General features: G+C 30.2%; 2 protein-coding genes across 2 annotated transcripts in view; one reads left to right on the top strand and one right to left on the bottom strand.

Annotated features, from left to right (window-relative positions):
* The window catches only part of LOC107441578 (phosphatidylinositol glycan anchor biosynthesis class V), a 14,125-nt gene extending 4,522 nt beyond the window's left edge, over positions 1 to 9,603 (bottom strand). The window contains exons 1-2 of the mRNA XM_043051191.2: positions 9,447 to 9,603; positions 1,096 to 2,223 (exon numbers count right to left, since the gene is read on the bottom strand). Of these exons, the coding sequence (XP_042907125.1) occupies positions 1,096 to 2,223; positions 9,447 to 9,506 (1,188 nt within the window). The 5' untranslated portion in view covers positions 9,507 to 9,603. The remainder of the gene's footprint in view (positions 1 to 1,095; positions 2,224 to 9,446) is intronic.
* A 4-nt stretch (positions 9,604 to 9,607) lies between these two features.
* On the top strand, positions 9,608 to 16,507 carry LOC107441579 (telomerase RNA component interacting RNase). The gene is made up of 3 exons (XM_016054898.3): positions 9,608 to 10,137; positions 13,412 to 13,483; positions 15,983 to 16,507. The coding sequence occupies exons 1-3, from the start codon at positions 9,877 to 9,879 to the stop codon at positions 16,088 to 16,090; spliced, it is 441 nt and encodes a 146-aa protein (XP_015910384.1). The 5' UTR covers positions 9,608 to 9,876; the 3' UTR covers positions 16,091 to 16,507.
* Positions 16,508 to 17,068: the final 561 nt, after the last annotated feature.

Consider the following 17,068-nt stretch of genomic DNA (forward strand, 5'->3'; position numbering starts at 1 on the left):
GGATCGAGCTTGAGTTTTTTTTTTTTTTTTTTTTTATTTTTTTTTTTTTTTTTTTAGTAGGGGCGAATGTTTACCTTTTGACTGTAAGGTTTGTTAACAGTTGGCTATGCTACGCTATGAAGCGTAATAAACACGTGTTGTTTATGGCATTGCATGTGGTGCTGCACATTAAACCACTCCAATGCTCCCAATAGAGAGAGCATGAGAGCTACTAAATACCACCCCGCCCCTGATTCATCAAGCTTAGATTTTTTTGTAGGGAGCTTTTAAAACTATAGTGCATCATTAAGCCCGAGGAGTCTACAATAAATCACATGTCAAAATAAAATCAAGGCAAGGAAAAAAAAGAAGAAGACTACAATCGAAGAAACTCCAGGTGTGCGACTGAGTCCAGCATTTACTAATCAATCAGTTACAGGCATGCAGAAGGTCTGATGTAAACAAAAAGAATCTGTTGCAAATAAATGCCTGTCTGTTATTAAGGATTTTTATTTTATTTATTTATTCAGAATTTAGCAACAAAAAAGTTTCTTAATAAAAAAAAAAATACTTATGTAACAAACATATTGGAAATTCTCAATAAAAATCTTCATATTTCAATAACTCTCTCAAAAATTTTAATTTATGTCAGCTTAAAATTAACAAAATTAAATTAATACTAAAATGCTTTATCATGAAATAATTTATATAATGAATATATTACCGTGAAGGACTGAAATCAAGAGAATGTAGAATTTCACCGGTGAATGTCAACAATCACATAGTCGCTTTAGTGAATGTTCGAAATATATGTTATATCCGATTTGGTATTAATTTATTCACTGATATTATTATATTCATTCGCTATTTTAATATCTGCTGAGGATAGATTAGGAGAAACATCAGTGTTCGGAGTACCGGTTAAATGCATAATGGGCAGTGGCACTTCACATTAAAAAAACCTCAGTGTAAGGTACACCGAGCATTGATGGCGCTTAACTAGTATATATTTTGGACATTTACCAAAGCCACTATGTGATTGTCAATATTCAATGGCGGAAGTCTAAAACCACCGATTTCGGTTATTCACAATAACAAATATAAAGCTTTACAAACCTGGATATGAATACAGAAAGTTGAGAATAGAGAGAGTACTAATACGTGTATGAAATACGGAAAACTTCTCAAGTAGCTGTAAACATCAGTTGGATCTTGAAACTGACGAATTAGAAGACCTAAATGCCACAGTTCGTGCCAGTTTTTGTTCAAATATTTAACACCAGAAAAAACAATGATAAATAAGACTGGGAAAGCTAATAAAAAATTTGGAATTTGTTTCGGTGTAAAATATTCTAAAAATCCTACATTCCAGTATCGATTTTGTACATAAAAGTATGACAAAGGAATATTCCAGAAACACCATTTGCTGGGTTCAGAGGGAATTTTGAGATCATTCTTTGTAACGAAATCCCAAACTACCTCAGGCACTTCTGGCTCAGACAGTATATCTGTACAATACAAAAAGTAACAGTATGTCTGATAAGCAATGAATGGAATACTGAACAGGATTAAATACAGGATGATCTTTAATATATTGAATGTTAAAAATAATGTTCTCCTGGAAGACTTGTGAGAAGATATAGCTCTGGAATTGACGCATTGTTTCAAGAGGCAATAAATAATGAACCCAGCAGAAAGTACGCCGTTCGATCGTACACCGGCGCTCAACGAAAGGAGTATCAAAGCGATCACTAATTTACCACTTTCTAGTGCCCACAGTCCTCCAAAAGTAAAGAACGAAAATAAGCTCTCAGAATATAAAGCCGTGAAGAAAATTGAAGCAGGGTTTATAGAAAACAAGAGAGCAGATGTATAGGCGATGATCTCAGAGTGGAAGACAGTATGAGTTAGTTTGTAGAGGAAGACAGTAGCTGCTACAAATAGTATTGTATTCAACACGATTCCGGATAAAATGGAAAGATTTAAATCACTCAAAACAGAAGGAGTGACATAGGATATCCCACTCGATGCTTTCCGTAAAAGTAAAGGAAATAAGGGGAAAAAGGCCAAAGTGTTCTCATGAGTATAGCCATACAAAGCTATATGAAGGAAGTACTGAGCATCCCAGTGAGAAAATCCTGATAATAAGAAAGACACTGCAGCATTAGTAAAACCCTCTTCTGGTACGTGTGGGAGGCGAAACGCATCTGCATCGTGATCAGGAACACAGAAATTAAAGACAACCTGTAACAAAAATTAATTATTGTTAAGCATAAAATTAAATTATAAAATATATAAATGAAAATTCAAATGTTAAGAACCAATTTGAACAATAAAAAAAATTGGTGGTAATGGGAAAGATAACTTAGTTTTAAATTTTCTTAAAATGAAAATAAATAAAAAGTAGCCTGAAAAATACTATGCAGATTTATGTCCTATTATATAAAAAAGAAATTTCACTCATGCACCACCACTGTAGATGGTCACTATGCTGTCACTATGCACACAGACTATGGTCAATGGCGTCTCAAGAACTAAGTTCCAACCTCTTTCATGATCTGATGTTACTTTATGTATCTGATAATAAACTTGATAATATTAATTTAGGGAAATCTTGCGTAATCAAGTAGTAGAGAATAAGAGCAAACACGAACTAATCTTAACTAAAGAGTAAATTTTGAATTTTCTTTAATAAATTTAAGTATATATTTTATTTAGTTGACATAAGGACAAACGCGAATGAAATACCAGATGGGCAAGGAAAATTACCTATAGAAATATATAGGGTATTTCTGAAGATCTTTAGGGAAAGATGAGCATTGTGTGTAAGTTTTAATAGTCAAAATATCAGCAGGTTAGTCTAGCAGCAAATTTTTGGGGTATTTTATTTTTCCTTTTAACTTTAATTTTGGAGATTTTTCCTGAGGTCAACAAAATAGTTAAAAAACATACTAAGTAAAATATTTCAAAGAAATATTTTTGTTAAAACTTAGTAAGTAAATTATAACAAAAATATTTCCCTGAAACTACAAGGAAAGTAGAGTTCAGAAAGTTAAAAAAAAATTTTTAAGCATTTTTTTCCGCTAAGTTTTTACATTTAAAGGCTTGGTTTCAAGGCCGGATTAACCATTAAGCACACTAAGCACGTGCTTAGGGCACCAGAGGATAGGGGGGCACCACAAAGCCTAACTAAATGTTCGCAGTAATTTTTTTTTTTTTTTTTTGAAACATTGATAATAAATTTATTATTTTGAGCTTCCATTTTAAGAGTAGATAACAACCATTTCTAAGTACGAAATTTCACATAATAAAAGAAAAAAAAAAAAACAAAAGATGTTTTGTATCAAAAAGTTTCGGTCTTATAATGAAATTAGGTAGCGAATTTCTATGCGATAAAAGCTCTATTTATTTATCCATTACAATGATTCCATAACATACTGCTACGATTCATGTTTACAGAATATTTTTCGCAGTTGTAGAAGTTAATACTCCAGAAATTTGATATTTTTATGAAAAAAAATTTGATTTACAAAATTTTGATGCAATGGTTTGATGATGTAAAAAATNAAAAAATTTTTTTTAAGCATTTTTTCCCCACTAAGTTTTTACATTTAAAGGCTTGGTTTCATAGGACAAACGCCTTCGATCGGTGTAAGCGTTTCGTTAGTGTCACACTATAAGATGTCGGAAAGAATGGTATGGTAGAACTACGATCGCCTTTGAGCTTGAGCGTTAGCAGATATCTTAAAATAAACAATTGATGGTTGACTGAATGTAAACAATAACAAGCTTCCTAAAACCGAAAGAAATTTACAAAACTTCCAGTGTATCCCTCCGCTTATGTTATGCTTACGAAGCGATGTTTGACCATGCGTAACATTCTAGGAAGTTTTATTATTGTGATTTTTTATTAAATTTACGAGTAATTTCACCATTCATAAGTTAACTGCAATTTATAAATTCTAACAAGTCGTTAGCCTAAAAAAATTTAAGAAAATTAATATCACAGCATAAATAAAGTGTTAGGTTAGCCACGTTTGGTGTGTCATCTCTTTATTTAACTATAATTATGTAAATTATCGCCGTTTACTATTTTTTGGGTAGCATCATAGCATGTTTGCGGTGTCTTACGAATTCATTTTTTATTTGTTTCGTCAAAAGTTAAATTGAAAGAACACGGGATGTTGCGAATACTACAAGTGTAGTAATATTGAATGACGCGCTTTTCCAAGCTTAGGCGTAAAAATCGTTTATATAAAATTCGTTTAACTAAAAATAATTTCATGCAAAAAGTAACTTTAAGTGATTATTTAATGTTTTATTTAATAGTCGAAAAGTTTTGAACTGTAAGGTACAACTTTTTTTTCAGATCATTTTAAAGAATGTAGTTTTACATAACAGAATACAAAATTTGAGCAAAATCGGTCGAAATTAACTTCTTAATTTAATTAGTTCTTGCGAAATTAACCTTTAAATATAGTTTTTTTAAAATTCGATTTCTCAGGAACTATTCGACCGATTTTGCTGAAATTTCGTATTTTGCCATTTAAAATTACACTCCTTAAAATGATGTAAAAATTGTCTACCTTACAATTCAATTTCTTTTTTTTACTATTATTAAATAAAACCATAAATATTAACTGAAAGTCATATTTCACACGAAATTATGTTTGAATAAACGAATTTTATAATTGAAATATTGCTCAAATTTGAAATTCGAGCAATAATGATTCAAATTTGAATTATATTGCTCAAATTTGAAATTCGGGTGTCGAAATATCGTATTGAAAAATATGAATTTAATAAACCATTTTGAAACGGTCGTAATATCGATAAATAACTCCCCCTAAACTTAAGAAAAAAATAGATTTACGACTGAATCCTAGTGAACTGAGTACGTCAAAAATGTATTATTCAAATTTGAAATTCACGTGTCGTAATAACATTGAATTGAAAATACCGGAATTTGGATGACTGTGTAAAAAAGCCGAAAAACGAAAAATATCTAAAAATAATTGCCGGGGAAATAATGTGGATTGACGGCGGAATAGTCGTGAAACATACGCATCAAAAAAGGATTACCTCAAATTCGAACTTCAGGTGTCGAAATTTTATTGTAGTAAAAATACTGAAGTTTGAAAGATAGAGATCACTAAACATGGATAAATAAATATATATATAAAAAAATGATCGGAAACAGATAAGGATTAATGATGGAATCGTTGTTAATCGAGAGCACCCAGAAGTGATTACTCTAATTCGTTGTTACTCTAATTCTAATGATTTACTCTAATTCTAATTCGTATCCACGTTATTCCAAACATGGATAAATAAATATAAAAAAAAAAAATGATCGGAAAAAGATAAGGATTAATGATGGAATCGTTGTTAATCGAGAGCACCCAGAAGTGATTACTCTAATTCGTTGTTGTTGTTTCCAATCCCAGCTGGGATAGCGGAGCTATACCAGATCCATAAGGCCGTGAGTCTTCAAAAAATCGAGGAAAAGGAGAGGTCTCTCAAGAACCTCTTCCATGATGAAATCCAGGCAATCAAGTAGATGGTGAGGACTAGCCTCGCTGGAGTTGCAATTTTTACAAGATGGAAAAAGTTTAATTTGTCCACTGAAAGTGAGGCTCTTAGTATGCCCACTGACAAATCTACAGGTAGCGGTTTGGTCGGCACGTGTACCCTGAATGACAAGGGCTCCTCCAGGACGCTTGCGGGGATACCAATTGTGATCTGGTGGAACAAACCAAGCTTTATTAACTTAAGATTTGCGGATAGAAAATAATTCAGAGTAAATGAGGGCCGTGTTTGGAGAGGCTGGGAGGGAAATACCTTCTTTTGCTAACTGATCAGTACGTTCGTTGCCAAAAAGACCCACGTGTGAGGGTATCCACTGAATATGGATGTCATGGGAAGCTGAGAGGGCATTTAATAAACGAAGTATAGAGACCCAGTCCTGTCCGTAACTCTCTCCCAATTGCTCAGGTGCTGAATACAGCTACGACTGTCCGTGAAGATTCAGACATTCGCAAAAGTGGCTCTAGTCCTGATATTTTCCAGAATTCCAGACCTGTTTGAATAGCAATAAGTTCACTGCGAAACACTGAACAGAAATTTGGATTTCTTAGTGATCTTGATTCGTGGACTTCAGCAGGATATATAGACTCTAATTCGAAATTCGTGTGCTGTAATAATATCGTATTCAACAAATCGGAATTTGAAAAATAAAAAACGATCGGAAACCCGGAAAATCAGAAGCTATTAGCAATTTTTGCTACTGCGTCTTACAATAACTAGTATTTGTTTTTTTGAAATTAGCATTGCGCTACTTGCTGGCAGGGAATGAATAGAAGGGCTAGGTCACTCCTTTGAAGAGACTCGTGCGGCTCCGAGATTCTGATTTCAGTCAGTGACGTCACTACGGTGCCGCATCAACTTCTAGCTTTAAAAATAAATTGTTTCGCATGTAACTAGCATTCTTTTTTTTTATTTTTAAGCTTACTTCAATGCATTCTTTGTTTTCGTTAATTTTTTATTTTGAATAAATTTTCTTCTCATCTGAATGAAAAAATTTAACAGTAGTAATCATATATCAGATAGTGACCAGCAAGAATTACTATAAACACAAAATGAGGAAACGTAATTTTTCATATTTGATTTCAGAAAATATAAAAGTGACATCAAATGAATCATAAAATGCACTAGAAGAATTTCCTTAAATAAAAAAGCATTAAGTTTTTTTTAGACGTTTAACTTTTATTAGCCACTGAAATTGATACCGTCTCGTAATTTTAAACAGACAAGAAAAAAAAATGTACAAGGTGAAGAAAAATAAATTCCTGAACTTGAAAAATAAAAGTTATGAATGCTTAAAAATTCTTCCAATTTCATAATGAATGTATTTTTTAATATCATTATTTAAAATATTGTGTTTTAGGGTTATAAATTTGGTTCCCATGATCAGTAAAAATTCAAGAGATTATTGGTTCAGATACAGAGGACGAGAAAAATGCTGCAGAGTTATACGTAATTGCAAGAATCCTTTCCACAGAATTCAGCTCAGTCTATGCATATGCAGACTGGAGAGTAACTCATCCAACATGTAAAGTACTTCTGTATGATACTGATGACAAAATGAATTGTGGTTGAATAAATTGTGAAAATACTGAATGGAACATTGCAAAAATTATGTTTTTTTTAGTAATTCATGATCACAAAGCAAAGAATAATCTCATTTAAAAAAAAAAAAAAAATAGAAGAAATTGAAGTAGTTTTTACAATACACCCAATAAAAAAAGTGTGTTTAAGGTCTTTTCAAAAACACAATTTAACACCTCTAAGCACTTTTTAAAAACCCTATGCACCCTTACTGCTTCATTGTCTTTGATAATCTGAAAATTAGGATACAGCAAGGACTAATCACTAATGCAGCAGTTTCCAATTTTTTTCAGCAACAGAACCTTAAATAATCAACCTACTTTCGGAGGAACCCCAACTTTATAAATAAAGTTCAAAGTAATTACGGACATTATAACCTATAAGGGACTATATTTAAAATATTTATTTAGAAAAATGAAGATTTTCCATCGTTTTATCACTAATAATCTTAAATTTAGTGTTATGGCCTACAGTTAAATTTGCAGTCCTTGAGCTACATTTAGTCTAGTCATGAATTTGATTCTGGTGCACACACATATAATGAAAAGGATTAAAATAAGCTGAATTATGGATTACTTTGAAATAAAAACTTAAAAGAACTGCTATAAATGTTGAAAATGGTTATTATGGAAACATATTTCTTTATTAAGGAGTTTTGCTATTTTGATTTGAGAAGCGCAATAGGAAATACTAATGGAATATTTTATAAATGCTTGTTTTTTCGTAATTTATTCAATATACTGTTATTAGAAACATATTTTCCTTCAAAAAATAACATTTTACTTGAAATAATTTTGTTAAAGACAACCGTTAGATTAAATAAATTATGAATTATAGGTTTGGATCTAAATATTATCCGAGGTTTCAAAACTCATCACTGGTTATAAAAAATGCTAAATCCTGGAACCCTTTTAACTCTTCAGCAGAACCCTAAGGTTTCACAGAACACCAATTGGGAACCACTGGTCTAATGCAATTTCCCTTCACAAGGATGAAAACTTTTAGAAAATAGTACATGTAAGAAGACCTGCTTGTGCATAAGCGAATGGATGTGCAAGGACTAAATCTGATGACATGAGAATGACTGTTTATGAACATTTCAGTTTTCTGGGCTAAATTATTAAAACATTTCATGAATAAAACCCTGCTGGAATTATTTACCTATACATTATTTTAAGGTTATCTGACAAGGGTTATATTTATATATATGGTTACATATTTTTTTTACAAAATAATAATGTTATTAAATAATTTTTATTTTTTCATAATTTTGAATGTTTTTAATGAACATACAATATATTTAAAAGGAAATAAACATAACTTAAATTTTATAAACATATAAGTTTTTTTTTTTTACATGTTCCATACTAGGTTCATTATTTTGAGTGTCTTCTGTTATTAATGTAACTGTTATAAGGAAAAACCTTCATTAGTTATAATTACAAAGTAATGAAAGTTGGTTATGAACTCAATTTTCTCTTAGTATATAATTTTTTCGTGTACAATAGTATTTTATTTAATTCCCTGCTGTTGTAATTACAAATTTAGTTTTACAAGACTAGGCATTTATGACCCAAATTTAATCAAAATGTTTGGCAGGAAAGTTTAATTTCCAGTATAATATGCTGTATCAAAACTTTGTCCAGTTTAGAACACTCATTAGAACTCAAATGAATATAAAATGTTTCCAGTTATAAAATCCTTATAATTAAAAATAGGCATAAATAATGTAAATCAATAAACTTAAATTATCTCTTTGCATTCTTATCAATCAACTCAAATTAATGCCATTTAAAGTAGGCAATATAAAAATGAAAGAATCTTTAATAATTAAGCTACGTAAAATATACCTTTGGTAGGAAAACAATGGTTTGAAAATATTTTATAGACTAATGTAACAGTTATAGACTATATATAATGATATAACATATAAATTTTGTGTAAATTATTTTTTTTTACATGTATATGTATTAAAGTAAGGAAGAAAATAAATGTATGTGTTGATAATATGTTATAACGATAGATTTTTTCCTTTTTTTTGGAGCGAAGGAAACAAAACTATTCTTCCTTCAGAGGAAGTTCCATACTCGTTTTATAATACAACATTAAAGGAGTTACAATAAATATTTGCTTATTCAGTAAAGAATAGAAACTAAACATAAACAGTGCTCTATGTGCAAAGACAATTTTAACTAGTAACTTTTAGAAACGTACTAAAACACTAATCTAAAGAGAAAATAAATAATTTAGAATAAGCACTTGCAGCAATTAATGAATAATATAATTAACAAACATTTTACCTGTAAAAATATTATAATAATTCGGCAAAATAAAGAAAATTTCAACAGACGGCAGATCATTTTGTGGCTGCCATTACAACGATCACAAATTTTATTATTTATTATGTATTTTGTAAGTATTTTCGAAATAAATTACAACTATAAATGGCAACTCAAATTTCACAACTTGAAATTTTAAAGACAGTACTTATTCTTTATTTACATACTCATGGTGAACTATTCAATAGTTTATAAATTTACGGAAAATCATTTGCAAAAGGAATAACTATATACACATAATTATTTTTATGTTCAATACAACACCTGTTAAATTTTATTTAAAAAATGTTTTTTTTGTGTTAATTTATTGCGCATGCGTTGCGAAGCGGTACAGTTCAGAATTTTTCTCTCGTGAGTGTTCATAACAATAATATAATAATAAACATTCAAAATGTCGCATCCACATCGCAGGCGTCGGTCACATCATGAAGCTATTATTGAAAATCAAGATAGTAATAGCAGCAGTAACACAGGAATAATTAATATAATTACTTCTAAAAAGCAAGGGATAAATACTTTTGCTAATGATGGAAGCTTTTTGGAATTATTCAAGAAAAAAATGGAAGAAGAAGCAAAGGGTGAAACCAGTGGAACGTCTGATGGCGAGGGCAGTAAAAGTGCTGATGAAAAACTTAAGAAATTAGACAGTGCAGTAAGTTATCAACTACAACTTTAGTAATTTGTTCGGTTGTTAATTTGCAATGATCACTCATTAAGTCAATCTTGAGTTGGAGTATCTGTTAATATTCGACACAACAATTTGTATCAGTTTAACTTTAAATAAACCGCAATATATATGTAATTAAATATATATATATAGTATATATATGTATAATTAATATATATAATTAAAGTGACAAAATGTAACTGTGCAAAGAAAGTAAAATACCATGTAGTTCATTAGCAAAGTTATATATTTAAGTCTGTTAACACAATAAGATTAAACATACATTTTGGTCTCATATCATAAAGGATCATAACAAAATCATAAAGGAAAAAAAACTGTAGGTTACTTGTAGCTTGAGGTATAGGGGAGATTTCCATATCGTGATCTATGCCAGAATAATCGCAAAGACTTTGCAACTTTCTGGCAGTGTTCGACGTTAGAAATTAAAAAGAAAAAAACATCACAGAACAGGACCAACTTGAAAAATATAACTCATAGCCACCCCCGGGGAAACATCTACATGTTCTGTTTTTTTTTATTTTAAATTTGCAAGTGTAAAATTTATTTGGCTCCTTGGCGATTTTAGTTGGTGCGACAGATTGTGCCAATGAAATATTCCAAAATATAGTTCACATCAGCATAAATAAGCAACAAATATATAAATTGTGCTTAAAAGTATTCCGTTACTTTAATTTCAATGAGAGGGAGATTTCTGTATCGTGCTCTGTGGCATAATAATTGCGAAGTCTTGGCAACTACCTGTGAGAATCTTAAAAAAACATCAGAGAAAGGGACCAACTCGAAGGGGATAACTCGTATCCCCCTCCATCTACAGATCACGATATAGAAATATTCTTTCAATGAGCATCTTTTATTTTAAAAAGAATGTTCTAAAAGTTAAACTGTTAAAAAAATTTTAGGCATTGGGGCAAAAAACATGTTTTTCGGATATGTGACCATAATATAAATAATATAATAAAAAAAATAATTCTAGTACTACTGCCTAACCAGAATATGGAGCAAATTAAAAAATATTTATTTAATGAAAAAACGCTCAATGTTTAGTGTATAATATATAAATTTCGTTAATTTTATTGTATTTATTTATTTCTGATGGTAATATGTCCGTATGTCATGTGTAATTATTCTTTTTTATGCACACACATCTTACATATGCCTTCTTAAGGAATATCTTTTCAAACTTGATAATCACTTTCTTATTTAGCTTTCAAGAAATGATTAAAATTACTCCAAAACAGTCAAGAATGTATTTTAAGAAATCAGGGATAGAAAGAATATTTTTTTCTTCTTTCTATTATCAATGTGCAGAACTCAGATTTTTTTTTTTGTGATATGGAGTAATTTATATTAATGGTATCAAGTTTTCAGTGAATGACATTTCTGTGATGAAGAATTGGTCTGTTTTATTATATGTTCTGGAAAAGGAAGGTTCTTCCGATCATCAGGGATGAGATTTTTCCGCTTTTTAGCGGATTTCCGCATTTTTCACTTTTATCTCTTGAATTTCAGCTTTTTTATCAAAAATTCAGATTTTTCTAAAAATTTAACTTTTTTTAATAAGTATTCCGCTTTTTCAGAAATTCACCGATTTTCAAAGAGAAACAGAAAATTCAAACTACATAGCTACCAATCCTTTCTCATTTTGACTTATTTTAGCTATTTTTTCCCCTTTTACTTGCAGCAGATAAGATTTTCCGAATTTTTTACCCGCCCTCCAGATAGGTCCGATTTTTCTAGTTCAAACGACTCTGCATCTGACAAGCCTTTTATAGGTCCCAAGCCTGGAATCTGCTAATATCTCGATTCTTATTCACACGATTTGAATATTGTAGGTAGTAACCAGGTAGTTTTTCAAGTAATAATTGTCTCTTATGTGAACTGAGGAAAAATATAATTTCCAGCTTTATTTTTTCAATTGGTAATTTTTATTTTCACTAAATGTTAAGTATCAATGTAATCATTTATATAATAATAGATTAGTACACAATTGTATGTCAACACATTATTTATTACCTTAAACTGTCTGGAATTTATTATTAAAGGGTTGCGCTTGCGTAAAATTTACTATCGTGGAAATTCAGCTTTTTTGCCTTTTGGCTAATCTCATCCCTGGATCATACCTTATCATAATATTTTATTAATGGTTATTTTAAAATCATTGGCTGAAAGTTTTCTGAGGTATTTTTTGTGAAACTAAGCTTTTACCATTTGCAGAAAGTTAATGATTTAAATCAAATGATTGAATCATAATTTTAATTACTTTTTCTTTAATTAAATGTCTCAAAAAAATTCTTTTTTAAAAAATTATTGAATTCTAAAGAGAGAAAAAATATGTAAGAACTTTTTTATTTTTTTAAGGCCGATAGAAAGATGCAATAAAAAACCAATTATATAATAAATAATACCAATTTCGGGTGCTCATACCTTACATCGAGTATTTTAATAGAATAATTTCTTTTTTATCCTTTTTAACAGTTTGTCAACAAATGTCAAGTTTTAGAACTTAAAAAATACAAATACTATGAATTTGGTAAGGTATTCTTTTACTGCTTATTATTTAATTTACATCTTTATCTGTTATATGTATGCTGTAACTGAATACTTGATGCAGAAAAGAACGTAGTAAATAAAATATAAAACATCAATTATTGAATGTTATTTTAAATTTTATTATTGCCAAAAATAACTTGATCCGACAAGGAATCTCTGCAATAGTTTTGCACTACTGCTGCTCATAAACATGGTGACTTTTAAAAAAAAAATGATCGTTTTTCCTTTAGAGGGAAAATTAATGATTGAACCAAAAATTTTATAAGTTATATGTAAGTGAAATATTTTATTTAGGTACAATTGAAACTCGATGATTTATAAAACAACATCATTAGTGTACAAACAATGTTTCACTGTATTAATAATAGTGAAATAAAATTTTAGATTTTTAATTGTTTATTATAACTTGTAAATGAAACATTTTAACTTTAGGATTTTAACTTGTAACGATTTTTTGATTGTTCATATACTAGTTGCTTTGCTTTAATCATTTATTAGTTCATTGTTTTATATCTCTATGAAGCAGCTTGATTTATAAGTGTATGTTACAACTTAAAGGTAGTGTTTGGTATGCTCCCAATTGTTGCCCTTTCAGGCTGTAATAAAATGTAAGGCTGTTCCAAGAAGATATCCCTTTCTAAGGGTGCATGGATTATGCTAATGGTGGAAGTGCTTTATTTCTTCTCAGGTGAAGAGACGTGGTGGAAAGGTGCTCAAGACAGGCATGGTTAAGAAGCAGAAGGTTGAAGGTTCACATGAGGTAAAGTCTGATTTATCTATTTATTTGGATCTATAATGTCAGAAATCTAACAGATTCAAATACTTTTAGGGTGGAAACAAATTTAGTTTCTATCTAATTTGGTGACTAGAAGAACATAGATTCTATCCACAAATAAGTCAATCTATAGTGTGGCTTTCAGGAGAACCCCTCCCGACAACCATCTCTTGTCGTGGCGGGTACTATGGTAACGAGGAAAGGTCACTTCGAATAGGTGTGTGGAGTGAATAGTTTTGTCTTTATCTTAGCGTAGTTCGTCCTTAGTAAACCAATTGACACCTTCTCTCCTCCATTTCATCCCCACAAGAAATGTGCTATCGCTTGTTACCATATCAGCAGGCAGCCCTAGACTTTCAGTCTGGAGGAGTTCTCCTCAAAGCCGCACTATATATGACTCCTTATCATCTTGGCTCTCATGTTTGTTATTTTCTTCTGGTATAAATCCATGTTAAAAAAAATGAGGACATAATTCCTGCATGCACTCTATGAGCCTCCTGTGAATTTATTTAATGATTTTGGAAAAGCTAAATCAGCCTTAGATAAATTATAGAAAACTAGAACTAGTTTCATCATTCCATTCTTTTAAAATAAGATATATATTTGTCTCAAATCAAAACTCCAAGTACAAGTTACTGGCAAATTTGTCAAACTACAATTCATATAAATATATAAAAGAAATAGGAAATAGTACAAAAATGGAAATTGATGTGGAAGCACTGACAGACATTGCTGTGTTATCGGATGAGGGAGGCTGATTTTACCATGTTGTTAGGATGGGAGTTTCTGCGGTTAATGGTAAAATACTGCAAACAACCGCATCCCCTACTGCCCCCAAAAAGTTAAAATTTAAACCAAAAGTAAGTCAGATGAAGACTATATACTGAGATCACGGAAATGGAAGTATATAAATTTAACAAAAGGGAAATATTAAATTTTTGCATGAGTCAGGAGTCACTGATTTCGAGTATTGAATTATGTAAGTGTGCCAAAAAGGTAAAATGTGGAGAATCAACAAAAAAAATTTAGACTTAAATAAACACCAAATTTTTCCAATTGTTTTTATTTTTTAATCTTCAATGAGAAAAGTTTATTAATGTTGAAAAAGACTATGAAAAATAGAATTTTCTTTAAAATGTCTTATATCATTCAAAATTGTGTTCCTTAAGAATCCATCCATTTGTGGTGAAAAGAGAGTTCTTAAACAATTCATATATTTTGAAGTTGTAATGTATATCTTAAATGTATTTTGCCTCCCCAAATTTTTTTGAATGATGTTCTTTAAAGTCGGTAAGTTTAACTAAATTTTGTCAATGAATTAACTTTTTACTGTCGTAGATTATTTTTAAAGTAATTTTAAAAAAATAAATAAATAATAATCCAAGCAAAAAGTGGCTATTAAATGAAAAGGATCTATCAATATAGGTTACCGACTCATTGATTTGGAGAATAAAATGGCTACTAACTGAAAATTTAAATTTTCAGGTCTAGCACACAGTATTTTTTTAAGTAAATAAGTAGCCAACACACTTTAATATATTCATCTTATAATCACTTTAATGATGAAAAAGCTCTAATATTTAGCCCTTACTTGAATGTCTTAGATTGTTAAGAAAAGATCAAAACATTTGAATATCCTAATGACATTAAAGGTTGGTGTGTTGGTGTTTTGTATCAATACAAATGTCTTGTACCCTCAGGAGGTTTCACATTTGGGCATATTTAGGAGTAATGTCTGAGGTGACAAACCTGACGTGATACCTCTAAATATAGTGATGGACCTCCTATAGCTCGATGAAGTGCAGCAACTTGACGTGGCATAGACTCAACAAGTAGGTGGAAGTCTCCTGTAAGAATATTCAGCCTCAATAGATGTCTATGATTGTGAAAGTATTACAGGTGCAGGATTTTGCACACAAACATTGACCTCTTGAATTTTATTCTATAAATGTTCAATGGGATTCTTGGAGCATTCTCTGGCATTATCCAGAATGTTCATCATGTTGGAAAATGTAAACAAATAAATTGGCAGTGTTTAACTCTCAGCTATGTCACTTCCTGTTATGTCTCAGCTAGAAAGAAGTGGGTGTTTTTGTAGTTAGTTATGTTCTTCTCTTGAAGAGTTATGTTTAGTTTTGTTGAGTGTAATTTTCTTTCTTTGTATTTAAAGTTTTATCTTCTAAATAAACATATTCGTACAGTTTTCTGCGAAATGACTTCTTCAGTTTAATAGATATCTGCAATATCTGAAACTTAATAAATTGGTTCTCTTTTTTTGGTAGTCATTGATCTGAAGCCCATCCAGCTTCAGATCAATGGCTACCAGTTTGTGCGCAATAGTGACTCCATAGCCATAGTGACGCTGTTTGTTGCAAAATTGCTGTGTTACGACACAAATGAGCTGTTGCGGAAATACTTAAATACAATATTTACTATTTTTTTAAGAATTTATTATTGAGAATCTTTTTTGAAATTAATTTTTAGGAACCTTCACCTACATCTGATGCATGGACTCGTTACTTAGCAGAGGTTAAAAAATATCGTCAGCAGGCATGTGATGAAGATGGAAAAACCAGACCCCTTGTTAAATAAGTTAAACAAATAATTTGAAACTTCTATTTGTAAATATATTTGTATTTAACATTTCCATTGTGTGTCTTAACCTAACGTCATCATTTTGTATTTGGCATTTTGTGATCTACTATTAATGTATATTTTAGTTTTTGTATATTTTATTCTATCTTAAACAGTGATAACTTCTCTTAAATCTTAACTGCAGGAAAAGTACATCTTAGTTCAATTTAAAATTTTCAAAAGTTAATTTATTTGTTCTCATTTTATAAGCTTATGATTTTTTAATGTTTAGAGCTAATTACTTTTTATTATCAGATTATAATTAGTTCAGTATCAGTGAGAAGGTCGGTAATAAAATAATTGTGACAGTTTATTAATGCAATTGTGACTTGATAAAAAAGTAGAAAATAAAATTTAATTTTGTTCTTTTCCTCATTTTTTTGTCTCTGTTAACTCTTTATAAATAAAACATATAAAAAATAAATGGATTTTATTTGTTGTAAGTTAAGAAAAAACCATTATCCCTATGGAGAAAGCATGTTTGCATTTAAGTGCACATCACATAGATGCTAAGCTCAAACTAAGCGCCAACTCTGGAAATGACGTTGCGCAGCCTTCTTTTTGCTTGCTTACTTAAATTGTGTGAAATGAGGAAATCAAAACAGCTAAAAAGTAATAAGAATTAATAAAAATGATATCTAAAAATCGTTACATATATACACCTTTCTCTTCATTTAAAGAAACTGATGAAAGATGTTTCTTGTAGATGATTTTTTCTTCTACAGCAAAACAAAAGTAAAAATTCTTTATCTCACATTTGATTTGTTCATGTCAGCTTAAGACTTGCCATTTTTTGTGGTCCAATTGAATCACATGCTCTTGCAACGTCATATAGTTGTTTCTTTTATCAAGAACGAATGATCTTCTTATTTATCGAAGTCCAGGATTTCAGTAAGACTATAAAACTATAACCTTTTTTTAAAAAATTTTATGATA

The sequence above is a fragment of the Parasteatoda tepidariorum genome, chromosome 2, assembly GCF_043381705.1.
Source record: "Parasteatoda tepidariorum isolate YZ-2023 chromosome 2, CAS_Ptep_4.0, whole genome shotgun sequence".
Classification (NCBI taxonomy): Eukaryota; Metazoa; Arthropoda; class Arachnida; order Araneae; family Theridiidae; genus Parasteatoda; species Parasteatoda tepidariorum.

What these genes read in the sequence shown, in the direction of transcription:
- LOC107441579 (XM_016054898.3), top strand. Translation starts at nt 9,877, where the DNA reads ATGTCGCATCCACATCGCAGGCGTCGGTCACATCATGAAGCTATTATT. An exon ending in TTAAGAAATTAGACAGTGCA is followed by an intron (nt 10,138 to 13,411) that starts GTAAGTTATCAA and finishes ATTTCTTCTCAG; the next exon opens with GTGAAGAGACGTGGTGGAAA. An exon ending in AGGTTGAAGGTTCACATGAG is followed by an intron (nt 13,484 to 15,982) that starts GTAAAGTCTGAT and finishes ATTAATTTTTAG; the next exon opens with GAACCTTCACCTACATCTGA.